This window comes from Penaeus japonicus, unplaced genomic scaffold (assembly GCF_977035675.1).
Source record: "Penaeus japonicus unplaced genomic scaffold, GWHDUDI00000001_assembly GWHDUDI00000017, whole genome shotgun sequence".
Lineage (NCBI taxonomy): Eukaryota > Metazoa > Arthropoda > Malacostraca > Decapoda > Penaeidae > Penaeus > Penaeus japonicus.
The window spans coordinates 24204237-24219442 of NW_028234419.1; the positions used below are offsets into that span (position 1 = coordinate 24204237).

The following is a 15206-nucleotide window of genomic DNA, read 5'->3' on the forward strand; positions in this document are numbered from 1 at the left end:
ATCATCGAACTCCACTATACAAAACAGAGCATCTGTACTCCCCGACCTCTCACTCCACTCACTCAACGATCCCAACACACTCAAAACACCCAACTCACCTGAAATATAAAAAAACACACTAAATAACCACAAAACATGCACGCATAATACAAACCCCGCACAACAACACCCAAGAACACACACGGCTCATGTACTTACTTTTGATGGGACGACCATTCGTTGCTGCCTCGCCTTGAAAGAGGAAAAGCATGCATGAGAATCAATTATGTTCCTTCTTAAAGGCGTGATTTATGCATGGTGATTTGTTTTGCCTTCTCCTTTTTTTAAATAAATGAATGCACAATCGGTGACAAACATCTCGGGGGTGATTCATGTGGTAAGAAGAAGAAAACATTGTGGTGAATTTAACATTTAACGTGAAGTAAATAATTGCAATAAAGATGACCATGCTAAACATTTACGAAACAAAACAATTAACATGAGAGATACACCGTAGCGTAAGTGATAACAACAGTGATAAAAAACACAGCAATATTAATAACCATTGTAACAAAATAACAACAATGAGAAAAAGAAAGAAAGAAAAAAAAACTCTTGGTTAACCCGTCTTTATTCTAATAGAGTTAGAAAAGTTCTCTTCGACCTGCTACAGAATCTAACTCTCCTAAATGCTATCATAATAGCCTATCCTAACTCGCCTAACTCTGGCCTAACTCCGTGTTCTCATTCCCCTCCCCACCCCCCTTCCTTTTCAGGAGGTCATTCTTCTTACGACCTTGTTCTTCGAATTCGTCCTTCCTTCCTCTCCAGGTTGGTCTAACGACCTTTTTTTTCTTTCTTTTTTATTACCACTATACCCACTATCGTTCACTATCCCCACCACTATTCGAACTTCTTTCTCGAGTTCGCCAATATGATATTCGAGCTAGACTATACTACCTAGGTATTCCACTATCTTGGACTATCTTAAACGCTACTATCACCACCACTCAAGAGACAATAAGATTAGTAAATGATAGTCGGAAATAATACCAATTCATCATAGCTCGCTACATCGTTATCGTTTTATGGCATCATAACACCAGCCTCGACACCATATGCATCCGCAACCTAACCTATGGCCTCTACATCGCAGAGTTCCCCCACCATTCCCCACCATCCCACTCCATCGTCTCAATCCATCTTTCACATTTTCCCTCTCCCTCTCCCTCTCCCTCTCCCTCTCCACCCCTTCTCTCTCCCCTCCCCTCCCTGCTTTCAAGGTCCCTTCTATGTCTTTTCCTTCTCCCCCCTCCCTCCCATTCCCCTTTCCATCCCTATACCCCTCTTCCTTCCCTCCCTCCCTTTCCTCCCATCCACCCTTCCCTCCCCCTCCCGCCCCACCATCCCTCCCCCTCCCTTAACCTTGACACACGTTAACTAGGGTTACGCAGTTAAAATTAACAAACCGAAAATAATAACACGACACATTCATTGGACTTGCGCCCGAACGCCTGCCAGTGGAAAGACACTTCGAAAACATCAACACAAATCAATGTTTATGTTGCAATGAAAGAGGATGAGAGAGCACGGGGAAGTGTGTGTGTGGGGAAAGGGGGGAGAGAGAGAGAGAGGGAGGGAGGGAGGGGGAGAGAGAGAGGGAGAGAGAGAGAGAGGGGGAGAGAGAGAGAGAGAGAGAGAGAGAGAGAGAGAGAGAGAGAGAGAGAGAGAGAGAGAGAGAGAGAGAGAGAGAGAGAGAGAGAGAGAAAAGAAAGAGAGAGAGAGAGGGGAAAAATGGAGGAGGGAAGTGGAGGGAAAAGGGGAGGGTGGTGAGGGGAGAGAGGCGAAGAGGGAAGGGGATAAAAGGAGGGAGGGGGATAAAGGGAGGGGAAAGGACGGAACGGAAGGTGAGAAGAGAAGATAGGGGAATGAGAGGAAAGAGAGGTAAACGAAGGTGAGACAGGAGGGCGAGAGAGCGGTAAAGTATAGTACAGAGAAGATGGAATGGAAGTTCGAAGGGAGGAGGGGGGTAAAATAAGAGCAAGGGGGAGTAAGAGAGAGAGGGATGTATAGGGGTGGGGGCAATGCCATACCCCCATCAACCTCAAATGTACTCCAGGACAGAAAAAAAATGAACTCAGTAAATATCCTTTGCCAAATATATACTCTTCCCTTATAAAAGAAACGAAAAACGGTTACAGAAGACAAAGAAAACGGGCGAAAAATCATCCTTCTCCCTACCCAACCCCACCCCCAAACCACCCTCCCCCTTCCCACCTTCAATGGGTGCCAGAGACTTGTCACCATGGATGAGGGAGAGGGGGAGGGGGAGGGAGGAGGGGGAAGGAGGAAGAGGGGGAGGGGGAGGGAGGAGGAGGAGGAGGAGGAGGAGGAGAAAGGGAAACGTAAGGGGAGAGGGAGGTAAATGAAAGAGGAGGAGGAGTAAGGTGAGGAGAGGAAAAGGTTAGAAGGCATAGAGAGAAGAATGGAAAGAAAAAGAAAGAGGGTGGAGAATGAGGAGGAAAGAAAGAGGGTGGAAACCATGGTGATGCGAGGTGGGGGAATTAAAAGTAATTCTTCCCATACGCAGATTGACACACCCGCGTCATTTAACCCTCACTTCCCCCCACCCCTAACCTTCAGTCCCCTTCCCCCTCTAACCCCTCCACACCCATCTCACCACATCCACGACCCCCCCCCCCCGCCTTCCGCCCCGTCTCTCTCAAGACAAAAGAAGACAAAAAATACATAACACTTTGTACGCACATTGCATATGCGTATGTATCATATTTGGTGTACATAACTATCAAATACACCGTACAGGTGTAATTAGTCATGTAAGAAAAAGTGTGAGTAGTCCTAAGTGAGTGATTGTGGGTGTGAGGCAGTCAGTGTAATCGTTAAGTATTCCACGAGGGAGCAACCGTTGAGAAAGTAAACGTGAGAGCAAACAGTAAACGTGAGAACAGACAGTAATCATTAGAGTAAACGTGAGAGCAAACAGTAAACATGAGAGTAAACAGTAAACATGAAAGTAAACGTGAAAGTAAACAGTAATCATTAGAGTAAACGTGAGAGCAAACAGTAAACATTAGAGTAAACGTGAGAGCAAACAGTAAACATAAGAGTAAACGTGAGAGCAAACAGATCAATCAGTAAACGTGAGAGTAAACACGAAAATACAAGTGTGTGTGAATGTATTGGCATGGCACTTAGGCCTAAACCGAAATTCAAGAAAAGACAAGACCAGACAAGACGAAGAGGGAAAAAGCGACACAATACACTTGCCAAACAGTTACAGGCACAGACAAGACAATCAGTGAGTAAGAATTATATAAAAGTAGAGATGGAAAGTTAAACAAACGATGGAAGGGGAAGAAGAGATGGTAAGTTTAAGAATGAAAGCAGAAAATCAAAAGACAATGGGGGGAAAAAGAGTGAGAGAGAGAGAGAGAGAGAGAGAGAGAGAGAGAGAGAGAGAGAGAGAGAGAGAGAGAGAGAGAGAGAGAGAGAGAGAAGAGGGGTGATATATGAAGTAAGGAAGGAGACAAGGAGGAAAAGGAGGAGGAAAAAGAGGAGAGAGAGAAAGGGAGGAGAAAGGAAGAAGGTGAAATGGAGTGGGGGGGGGTGTCATGTGGAGGAACCAGGGTACACATAACACCCATACAGTTGGAAGCGACGTCATCCACTGAAGCTTAAGGTAGGAAAACAAAGTCGAGCTCCCCCCCACCCCCCAGTGTCATCAGCTGATCTCGGAGAACAAAAGAGAAAGTACAAGGAAGGGGTAGTAGGGGCGGGGGAAGGAGATGGGTGATACGAAGAGAATGGGTGGAAGGAAGGAGAAGAAGGGAATAGATGAGAGAGTGAGAGAGAGCGAGAGAGCGAGAGAGAGAGAAAGAGGAGAGGGATAGGGAGAGAGGGAGAGAAAGAGGAGAGGGAGAGGGAGAGAGAGAGAGAAAGAGGAGAGGGAGAGGGAGAGGGAGAGGGAGAGAGAGAGAAAGAGGAGAGGGAGAGGGAGAGGGAGAGAGAGAGAAAGAGGAGAGGGAGAGGGAGAGAGAGAGAGAAAGAGGAGAGGGAGAGGGAGAAGGAGAGGGAGAGGGAAAGAGGAGAGGGAGAGGGAGAGGGAAAGAGGAGAGGGAGAGGGATAGGGAGAGGGAGAGGGAAAGAGGAGAGGGAGAGGGATAGGGAGAGAGGAGAGGGAGAGGGATAGGGAGAGAGAGAGAGAAAGAGGAGAGGGAGAGGGAGAGAGAGAGAGAAAGAGGAGAGGGAGAGGGAGAGGGAGGAGAGAGAGAAAGAGGAGAGGGAGAGGGAAAGAGGAGAGGGAGAAGGAAAGAGGAGAGGGAGAAGAAAAGAGGAGAGAGAGAGGAAAAGAGGAGAGGGAGAGGGAAAGAGGAGAGGGAGAGGGAAAGAGGAGAGGGAGAGGGAAAGAGGAGAGGGAGAGGGAAAGAGGAGAGGGAGAGGGAAAGAGGAGAGGGAGAGGGAAAGAGGAGAGGGAGAGGGAAAGAGGAGAGGGAGAGGGAAAGAGGAGAGGGAGAGGGAGAGAGAGAGAGAAAGAGGAGAAGGAGAGGGAGAGGGAGAGAGAGAGAAAGAGGAGAGGGAGAGGGAGAGAGAGAGAAAGAGGAGAGGGAGAGGGAGAGAGAGAGAGAAAGAGGAGAGGGAGAGGGAGAGAGAGAGAGAAAGAGGAGAGGGAGAGGGAGAGGGAGAGAGAGAGAAAGAGGAGAGGGAGAGGGAGAGGGAGAGAGAGAGAGAGAGGAGAGGGGGGGGGGGAGGGAGAGAGAGAGAGAAAGAGGAGAGGGAGAGGGAGAGGGAGAGAGAGAGAAAGAGGAGAGGGAGAGGGAGAGAGAGAGAGAAAGAGGAGAGGGAGAGGGAGAGGGAGAGAGAGAGAGAAAGAGGAGAGGGAGAGGGAGAGAGAGAGAGAGAGAGGAGAGGGAGAGGGAGAGGGAGAGAGAGAGAGAAAGAGGAGAGGGAGAGGGAGAGAGAGAGAGAAAGAGGAGAGGGAGAGGGAGAGGGAGAGAGAGAGAGAGAGAGGGAGAGGGAGAGGGAGAGGGAGAGGGAGAGGGAGAGGGAGAGGGAGAGGGAGAGGGAGAGGGAGAGAGAAAGAGGAGAGGGAGAGGGAGAGAGAAAGAGGAGAGGGAGAGGGAGAGGGAGAGAGAGAGAGAAAGAGGAGAGGGAGAGGAGGAGAGAAGAGGAGAGGAGAGGGAGAGGGAGAGAGAGAGAGAGAGAGAAAGAGGAGAGGGAGAGGGAGAGGGAGAGGGAGAGGGAGAGAGGAGAGGGAGAGGGAGAGGGAGAGAGAAAGAGGAGAGGGAGAGGGAGAGGGAGAGAGAAAGAGGAGAGGGAGAGGGAGAGGGAGAGGGAGAGGGAGAGAGAGAGAGAGGGAGGAGAGAGAGAGAGAGAGAGAGAGAGAGAAAGAGAGAGAAAGAGAGAGACAGAGAGAGAGAGATAAAGGCAGGGATGACAAACAGGATATTAAAAATAGATAAAGAGATTGGACAGCAACAGGATTACATACGGGAGGATGCCTAGATAAACAAGAAAAGAGGAACAAAGGGAATAGGAGAGAGAGAGAAAAAAAAGAAAAAAAAAAAAAGAGAAAGCCAACCTCAAAGGAGCACCGGGATGTAGGACGCGCAGAACGGACGTTATTGCACAACCCCCCCCTAACCCCCCCTCCTCCTCCTCTCCACAACAATCCGCCTTCCACCCCTCCCTCCCTCCCTCCCAATCCATGCCATCATCCGTCTCTCGCAACCATCCTGCAACATTGCATTGACCTGACCTGCAAGCCCAGACAACTCGACCTAGCTTTCACCCCCTACCCCTTACCCCCATCCTTACCCGACCCGACAATGCCCTGACCTGCATTTCACGTTATTTATCTCTCTCTTCCTCTCCTTTCTCTTTCCTTCCTGTCCCTTGCCTTGCTCTTTAACCTTCCTTCCTTCCGTCCCTTTCCTCATGTCTCTCACCCCCCCCCCCCACCTTTTCCTTTTATTTCCTTTTTTTCTTCTTCTCCTTCTACTCTTATTCCTTCTGATATGACAGTACCATAAGCTTATACAACATGATGCCAATATATTAGAATAAGAAAAATGAATAGTAACCACAGTCTTGGTTACACAATATTATTTATACAACATATACACTAACGGCATACAACACATTACAGACAACTCCATCTTAATTACAAATCATTAATGATATAAATAATAATAACAATAAAAATAATATTGACCTAAGAATAACATTGATCCTTTGAAAATAGACCTACCAGAAAAAATATAACCAAAACATTTAGTTCTGAATACTCTTGTCTTTACATCTCCACCCCTCTTCCCTCTTCCCTATTCCTTTCCCCTCCTTCCTTACTTCCCCTCTTTAACCATTAAGCCACAGCACAGGGACACCACGCAGCAAGAGGAACACTTATAAGCAACCACCACTGTCCTATCAGGGCTACCAACCTTACACAATCTAAAAAAAAAAAAAGTATGCAAGGATGAAAGACACCAAAATACAAAAGCTTTCCAGGTAGCCGTATAATCTGGCAAGATAAAAAAGGATCGAGAAAAATAAGGTAAGGCTTAGGGTCAAGTCTCGCCAATGAAAGCGGAATTTTAAAAAATAATAGCAGTAACAAGAGTAAAAGTCATCTTATTTCGGATATAATATATATATATTGTAACTGGCTCCCTCAAAACGCTACTTATAACCAAGCGCCCAATCGTCTAAGTTAATACGCACAGTTAACACGCAAAACCGCACCTCAATATGCCTACGGGTATGGGACGCTCCATAAAGAAAACCAAGAATACAAAAACACCACAAACGACAGCACAGCATGGAGGTAATTACAGCTAATTGGCTAATCGGCTAAAGGAATAATTACCAGCGTCAAATTAGTATCGGAGACTCGCATCAAAGCCAAAAGATAGCGAGTGAGAGAAACAAGACAAAAAACAACACTTTCAACTCCAAACTGAAACTCTAAACGATATCAATTAACAAATGAAACTCTGTATTAACCGAGCAAAATAAACACATCATTTGACTGTCGTTAAGTCATTAAATGTGGATCGTAAATCCCATCACAGAGAGAGAGAGCAATTATCATCAAAATCAATCTGTCTGACCGCGTCGTTGTTTTTCTTCCACCGGTAGTAATCTAAACAAAAATATTCCATTTTTTTCTTATTCATCATCATATCTACCTGTCATGAAATAATAGACGAATACAACAACGCACAAGAAAAGATATCTTTTATTACCAGCATTCTTGCTCGCTATGCAATCGTCTCCGCAAATGTAATACTTCGATTTATTTATTTATTTATTTATTTATTATTATTATTTTTTTACATTCATCTTTCCCGGGATCTAAAGATTTTGAACCTGAGCGGAGCAGAGAGATTGAGATAGGGGAGGATGAGAGGAAGGGGGGGGGGAGATATATTGAGGAGGGGAGAGAGAGAAGGGGGGATATGGGGGGAAGGAGAGATGTGAGGAAGGGAGAGAGGTGGGAGGGTGAAGAGAGAGGAATGGGAAGGGAGGGAAGAGAGAGAGAGAGAGAGAGAGAGAGAGAGAGAGAGAGAGAGAGAGAGAGAGAGAGAGAGAGAGAGAGAGAGAGAGAGAGAGAGAGAGAGAGAGAGAGAGAGAGAGAGAGAGAGAGAGAGAGAAAGTATGAGTAGGGGAGGTAGGGATTGTGAAGAGAGGAGTGGGAAGGCAGGGAGGAGAGAGATAAAAGAGAAGAAAGGATAAGAGGGGGGAAGGGAAGGGGAAGGGAAGGAGGAGAGACGTGAGGAGAATAGAGAGGGGGACAGAGGAGGTTCGGTCGTCCCATCAAAAAATCTTCCAAAATTCTTACAATGGAATTTCAAAATCGCGCTTCCCTAAAACACATTCAGTGACGTGATTCACAGGTAAACATACACATAGTCTACAAACACACACGTATACACACGGACAGACACAGACAAACACATACGACAAAAACACAAGTCACACATCACAGGGGGAGCAAAATGAAGCACAAGGCACGAAGCACAAAGCAAAGCACAGAAAGGGGGAAGCAATGGCAAAGCAGCAGCAGCAGCAGCGAAGCCAGGTGACAACATGCTCAGAAAAGCCAGAATCCGATCAAGTGCCATCGACAAATCGCCTTATTTACAACGACGGCACACGGAAGGCAACCTAGGAATACGGTGCCTTGCGTTTTTTCTTTTCTTTTCTTTTCTTTTTTTCTTTCTTTCTTTTATACTATTCGAAATGAATATATATATACATATATATATATATATATATATATATATATATATATATATATATATATATATATATATGTATGTATGTATATATAGACCTATAATATGTACATGGGTCTATAACATACATAGGCCTGTTAGAATAAACAGATCTTTATGTATATATAGACCCAGAAGAATAACGCTAAATCTATATATAACTATACAGACCTATCCGAATGCATACACAGGTCTAGAACACTTATATACAAACCGACATGAATGTATGCATAGGCCTATCACTAAATCCAGGTGCCATTATACGTTTGCTACACTAGGCTACCCGCTATCGTTGACTCTTACTAATGTGTAGTAACGAGTTGGAAGGAATACTTACCCAGTCGAGGTAATAATATAAGGGGGCTTGAGAGGCAGTCGCCATTTTACAATACCCTGAATTACCCTTTTCCCTAAACATAGGCCAGTGATCAATAATTGCTTCTAAATAGTCATTCGCAATTTATTAAATGATGAATGATAACAATCATAATAATCACAGTAAAAATATTAATTGAAATAATATAAGAATAACTACAATATTAACAACAAGAGTAAGAAAAATACTAACAGTTGAAAAACAATTATAAAAAATTAAAAAAAACGCAAAACCATCTGACCCTATCCATCCTTTTCTCACACCCATCCCCTCCTTCCTCCTATCCACACACACAAAAATCAGCAAAACATAAAACTAAATAAATACTCAACCAAAAAAGTAATACAAATAAAAAGGTCCCAACAACCAACAGCCTCGCCAATCAGAGCCAATTAACGGTCGCGCTGTTTGAACCAATGCGATAGATTGTCTTCCATCTCGCAACAAAAACACGAACAAATGTGAACAATGACAAGCCTCCCTTTTCGTGCGACACAAACGTTAATTGCCGCACAATGAGAGAACAAACACGCTTTATCTTTATTGTTATCTTTATATTTTTTTGCACTGGGTAACAAGACAAGTTGACAGGCCATTTTAGTCCGTATGATGGGTTGAGCTAAGGCGGTTTGAAGAGGTTTTCGTCGGTGGAAAAAAGGGCTTTGATTTTAATGCTATGTTGATGAAATTATTATTATCGTTGTTATTAAGGTCCGAACGATTTTGTATCTCAGAAGTACTTCGAATGTGCAAAATACATGATTATACAATTTAAATATAAAAATACAATAGACGAAGATAACCAATACATATAATGCACAAGTTATGTAAATATAGCCTAAACAAAAATACATAAAAAGATCTAAAAAAAAAAAGTCCAAGGCAAGACAACTTTGAAATAATGATGAACAAAAATAACAACACTTAACAATACAAGCTAATAATCACAGCAAATCATTATATCAACACCAATAACAATAACAATAACGCCACTAATAAGAATAATATATATATATTTTTTTTCTAAGTCTTTGTCGGTTTTCCATCCACAACTGGTTACGAACGCGACTCGCCATCGAACCTATAGAACCCGATACACACGTGGCCTTTTGGAAGCGTTATAGAATGTCGAATCACTTTAAACATGGGGTTGAATATATGTATAAAATTGATCTTCATAATTCTTTTTTTTTTCTATCGAAGGTGATCATCAGTCATTGAAATTAGTTATCAAGTTATTCGAGACCGAAAAAAATGAAGCCAAAAAAAAGGTGTTTAAAATTTCCCTTTTTCTAATTCAAATTATCAGCTCGAGTGATACCTACCGATCAACACGTGTACATAAAATTTAATTTCGCTTTGATATTTATTAAAACTGACTTTCTCCGCCTCGCTATTTGCTTGAAGTGCAGATATTAAATCCGGCATCTCAGCCGAATGCAGAAAAATAACGATAAATCCTTCATTTTCAATAACACCACATCTCTCCCCCTCTCCCTCCCCTCCCCTCTCCCTCCTCCTTACCTAACCCCTTAACGCTTTCGATCCTTAAAATTACATCACACCTTCAAAGACGAAATCACAGCTTCCAATCAAAAGATCCGGGAGCTTAAGTAGCTAAAAGAAACAATAAAAAAAAATCATGAAATCAAATAAAGATCGCGAGCGAGTTTAATGTCCCAAAACAAGCACTTAAACACGTGCCGCGCATGCATGACGTTAAGTGTCAACCCCGCCCCCCCTCCCACCTCCACCTCCTCCTCCTCCTCCTCCTCCTACTCTTCCACCCCCCCTCCTCCCCACTATGAGTAAGGTGGGGTGGAGCGGATGAAGTGCAGCGTCATTACCCCTCCCCTTCTTAGCTACCTTCAACCATCCCCCTCCCCCTCACCCTCCCTCTTCCCCTTCCTCACCCCTCTTCGGGTCCGTCCTCGTCTCTCCTTCACTTACCTGCAAGAAAAAGAAAAAAAGGTTAATTATCAGGTCATAATGCTTACATAATAATGTACCAATAATAAAATATATAATGACACTATCTAATAACATATAATTATATGAAAACGACACCTATTCAAACCAGAATATGACATTCTAAACCAGTATATAGAACATGATCAATGTAAAAACATGCACATTATACGTTTTATATCATCGTTTCCCCACTTAGTATTCCTTACAATAAAAAAAAATATCAATGCAATTCAGAGGAACATCTTAAAAAAAAAATATAGATAAACTTAATATACAGCAATAAACAATATTCACACGTTTAAGAAAAATCTTCCGCAAATGCGCCTACAAAGCCTTCACCGCAAAATAGAACCAGCAGATGATGACTTGCAACACTACCGTGACTTGCAACCTCTTCCCCTCTCCTTCCCCTCCCCTACCCTCCCCTTCCCGACCCTTCCAGACCCCGCCTCAAGACGTATCGAAAAATCTGATAACTACTGATCACTAAGACGATAACAGTAGATAACGATACTATCATTACGAGCAATAGCAGCGGCATTAGAAGTGATAATAGCGGTAATAGTAAGAATGAAAACAGTAGGGATAAAATAGTGCATAGTAGAAAATTAAAATGCTATTGAGATTACGATGCTAAATAAATCATAATCTTAATAGTAAGAGTAATAACAAAAATAACATTAATAAAAGAAAAGATTAAACAATAACACAATTATTAAAAAGGGGATAAAAATATGACAAGGCAACGCGCGTCTCTCGCTCCTACGCACGCAGGATATTCTTCTCGTTGTGAAATACAAAGATTACAAATCACAAAAGCCTCTCTCCCTCCCTCCCCCTCAGTACACCCTGTCCCTTCCTCTCCCCCCCTTTTTATTTTATTATTTTTTTCTCTTGCTCTCCTTTCCCTCATCTTGTATTCTCTTTCAACCTTTATATCCTACGATCCCCCCCCCCTCTCTCTCTCTCTCTCCTTTTCCCTTCACCTTATCTCATCCTTTCGCTCTTCTCATTTCTCCCTCCGGTGAGGGGGGATGGGGAGGGGGAGGAAAGGGGGCCTCTCCTCTCCCTCTCCACGCAGTGCCATACAGTGCCAAGAGGTAGACATGCAAGCAGACCCGGAAGATGTAAGGAATAAAGTGACTTTATTTATCTCTTATATGCGCATATTCATAAACACTGAAGGCGTGTCCATAAACTAATAACTTGAAAATGAAACTAAATGAGTTTGTTGGTTTTATACAAAATTGTGTTGTCCGAAAACCAAAAATTTTCTAGTTCATAAAATACAATAACCTTAACCCACCCCCTAAAAAAATGATAATACTAAGGAGAAAAACAAAACATTTCGGAAAGCCAAAAAAATAAAAAATAAAAAAAGGAAAAATACAAACGCATGGCAACAACGAACGGAGAGAAGACACGGAATAGCAAAAAAAAAAAAAAAAGCAAAAATGCTGACGCGACAAATGAATCCCACACTTTGACAAGAAGCCAGGAGAATGGCGCCACTTCAACAAGAATAGCGTCCGTGTCATGTATAACGCTAATCACCGCCACGCTGCTTGTTTGTTATGCGTTTGGAATGATCATTATCATCGAGCTTATCTCCGTCATGGTCATTACTATAATTATCATCGAGCCTATCTCCATCATGGTCCTTACCTATCCTTATCATCATCGTGATATCATGTCATTACGCAATTGTGTGTAATGTATTATCAATTTTATCCTTCGCATCATCTTCAGCCTTATCGCGACTATCTTTGATATCACCTTGATTGTCACCATCGCCACCGGTATTGTTGTGATATAAATGATACTATACAATGGCCATCGATATCGGCTATGTTCTTATCGCTACAGAAAAAAAAAAAAATACAACACGGCGTCAAACAGAGCTAACAATAACAAGCCTCACGACAAACAAAAACAAACACAAAGCCTCGCTAATCACACCCAAAAGACTCATTTCTCTGCCATGACCCGCCCTCATTACCGCCGCAATTATGATAATTAAACCCCTATTCCCCCACAACCTCCCCCCTCATCCCACCCCCATTAAAGATACCATTATCATCACGATACTTTCAATCCCACGATTTACCCCACCCCCACCCCTACCCCCACCATCCCCTACCGATCCCCTTCACTCTCTTCTCCCTTTTTACTTTTTCTTCCTCGACTCCTCTTCCTCCTTCCATTCCCTCCCTCTCTCTCTCTCTCTCTCTCTCTCTCTCTCTCTCTCTCTCTCTCTCTCTCTCTCTCTCTCTCTCTCTCTCTCTCTCTCTCTCTCTCTCTCTCTCTCTCCCCTCACCAATTCCTTCCCCTCTCGCCCCCTTCCTTCCCACCCTCCGTCATCACTCTTTTCCCCCACACTAATCTTCCTCTAAAAGAGCTTATCTCATTATCGCCCTTATCAGCAAGACTGAGAACTGAGAATACAAGGAACACAGCGCACACCAACAGATAAAAAATAAGCTATAGTGTGTTGGTGTCGTGAATGGTTGCGTGGGAGAAGGGAGAGGATGAAGGTGAAGAGGGGAAAGGGAAGAGGGAAGAGGGGAAAGGGAAGAGGGGATAGGGAAGGGGAAGGGGAAGGGGAAGGGGGAGGGGGAGGGGGAAGGGGATAGAGAGATAAAATATGAAAGGATGAAATATAGAACTGGAAAAGGAGAGGAAAAGAGAAGATAATGGAGCGAGGGGGGAAAGAAAGAGGGTAAAAGAAAATGAGGGGGAAGGGGCAGGGAAAGGGAAAGTAAAGAGGAGAAAGAGGAGGAAGAGGAAGAAGGAAGGGCAGGTAGGGGAAGAGTAGAGAACAGAAAATAAAGAAAAAGAAAGTGGGAAGGAGAGGAGAGAGATACGGCGACGGTGAAAGACTACCACCACTGCAAAAGAAACTCCTCTGCGTAGAGACAAACATTTTTCTTTTCCTCTCCGCCCCCCCCCCTCTCCGTCCAAAATAAACGGCACACGTACGCCAGGAATGTGGTCACTTTAAAAAAAAAAGGGGGGGGGGGAGGGGAGGGGGGGCGAGAGCACGCGGCCTAACTAGACAAAAATAAACAAAATAAGTAAATAAATGAATTGGCAAATAAATAGCAGAGTATTTTCTTTGCCACAAACACGCTCTAGATGAAGAAGGTAGACCGTGGGAAGGGGAAGGGAGGTGGAGGGGAGGGGGGAACAAAGAGGGAGAGGAAAGAGGACGAGGGAGGAGGAGATAAAGAGAGGAAAGGGGAGGTGGTCATGGGAGAGAAGCGGGGAGAAAAACGAGAGGGAGGAAAGGGAGAGAAGGGGAAGGGGGTAAGAGAAGGGAAGTGGGGGAAATAGACAAAGGATATGTATGAAGAGAGGGAAAGGAGAGAGGAGGAGAAAAGAGAAGGGAGAGGGAGGAGTAAAGGGAAGAGGTTCAGTGGATTGCAAGTGTCAAATTAGCAACGACGACAAACCTCGGCCGGTCAACGCGAAGCAACACAAGTGACAGAGCAGCGCGTTTCATTTGACCTATACACCCCCCACCCCCGTACACACATCCCCCTCCACACCTACACCCACGTCACCGTCCCCGCCCGTTACCACCCCATCCCAAGGCCTTCGACGTCAACGCTAAAATCCCCCTAACCTTCTTCTCCCCCTCCCCCTCTACCCTCTATCCCTCCCTCCTTCCCCTTGTGGCACGTGTCGAACAAGACATTTCTTGAGAGTGCGGGTGAACATGAGGGCGGGTGAGCATGAGGACGGGTGATCATGAGGACGGGTGAGCATGAGGACGGGTAATCATGAGTGCGTGTGATCATGAGGGCGGGTGACCATGAGTATGTGCAACCGAAAGTGTAGATGCAAGTTCAAGTGCAATTCTAACTACGAGAAAGTGAACGTGTCATTTCCCCAATGTTTCGTTACCATTTTTCCCTTTTTTTTTTCCCCCGAAAGCGAGCGACGTAACTATCTTCGTCTCCTCCGCCGCCGCCGTCAACGTGGTCACCCCGGCCGTGAAATACGACTCGGGCGATGACGACTATGAACACAAGGGCGCGAGAAGCCGATGACGTTAAGGCGCAACGGCGATTACCATGGCGACAGCGCGACAGGAGACGACCGACAATGAAGTCTATGATTTTTATTTCGCTTTCTTCTTTTTTCTCTGTCCTCCTTTATCACCTGTCACGGTTATTCACTAAGTACATAAGCATTGCCCCTTATCACTATGTCTTGTTTTTTGGGCTATTTCTATATCCACCCACCCATCCATCCCTCTTTTTCACTTTTCTCTATTTTACATCAAAATATTTACTAACACAACCATCCATCACCATTGCAAATAAATCTCGACAAACAAACAAACATCCCTTCTCATTCATCATTCTAAAAGCAAGAACACGGGGTCCGCGGACACAAAAATCTGGGTACAAATACGAAGCTCCTAATATGACAACAGAACTATCAGCTCCAACAGCCACGCCCCTTTACCCTCCCCCCACCCCTACCCCCAACTACCTCCCCCCCCACAAATCCCTTTTCCCTACTAAATTTAGAGGACCCCCTACCTTACCTATCCCCCCCCCTCCAACTCCCGTTAA

General features: G+C 44.4%; 1 protein-coding gene across 14 annotated transcripts in view; it reads right to left on the bottom strand.

Annotated features, from left to right (window-relative positions):
- The window catches only part of LOC122267271 (serine/threonine-protein phosphatase 2B catalytic subunit 2), a 186055-nt gene that overhangs the window by 133852 nt on the left and 36997 nt on the right, over nt 1-15206 (bottom strand). For 9 of the 14 annotated variants that reach the window (XM_086546171.1, XM_043037356.2, XM_086546172.1 and 6 more), the window contains exon 2: nt 199-231. The exons of the other annotated variants lie outside the window; for them this stretch is intronic. In XM_086546171.1, coding sequence (XP_086402297.1) covers nt 199-231 — 33 coding nt within the window. The remainder of the gene's footprint in view (nt 1-198; nt 232-15206) is intronic. 14 annotated transcript variants of the gene reach the window in all.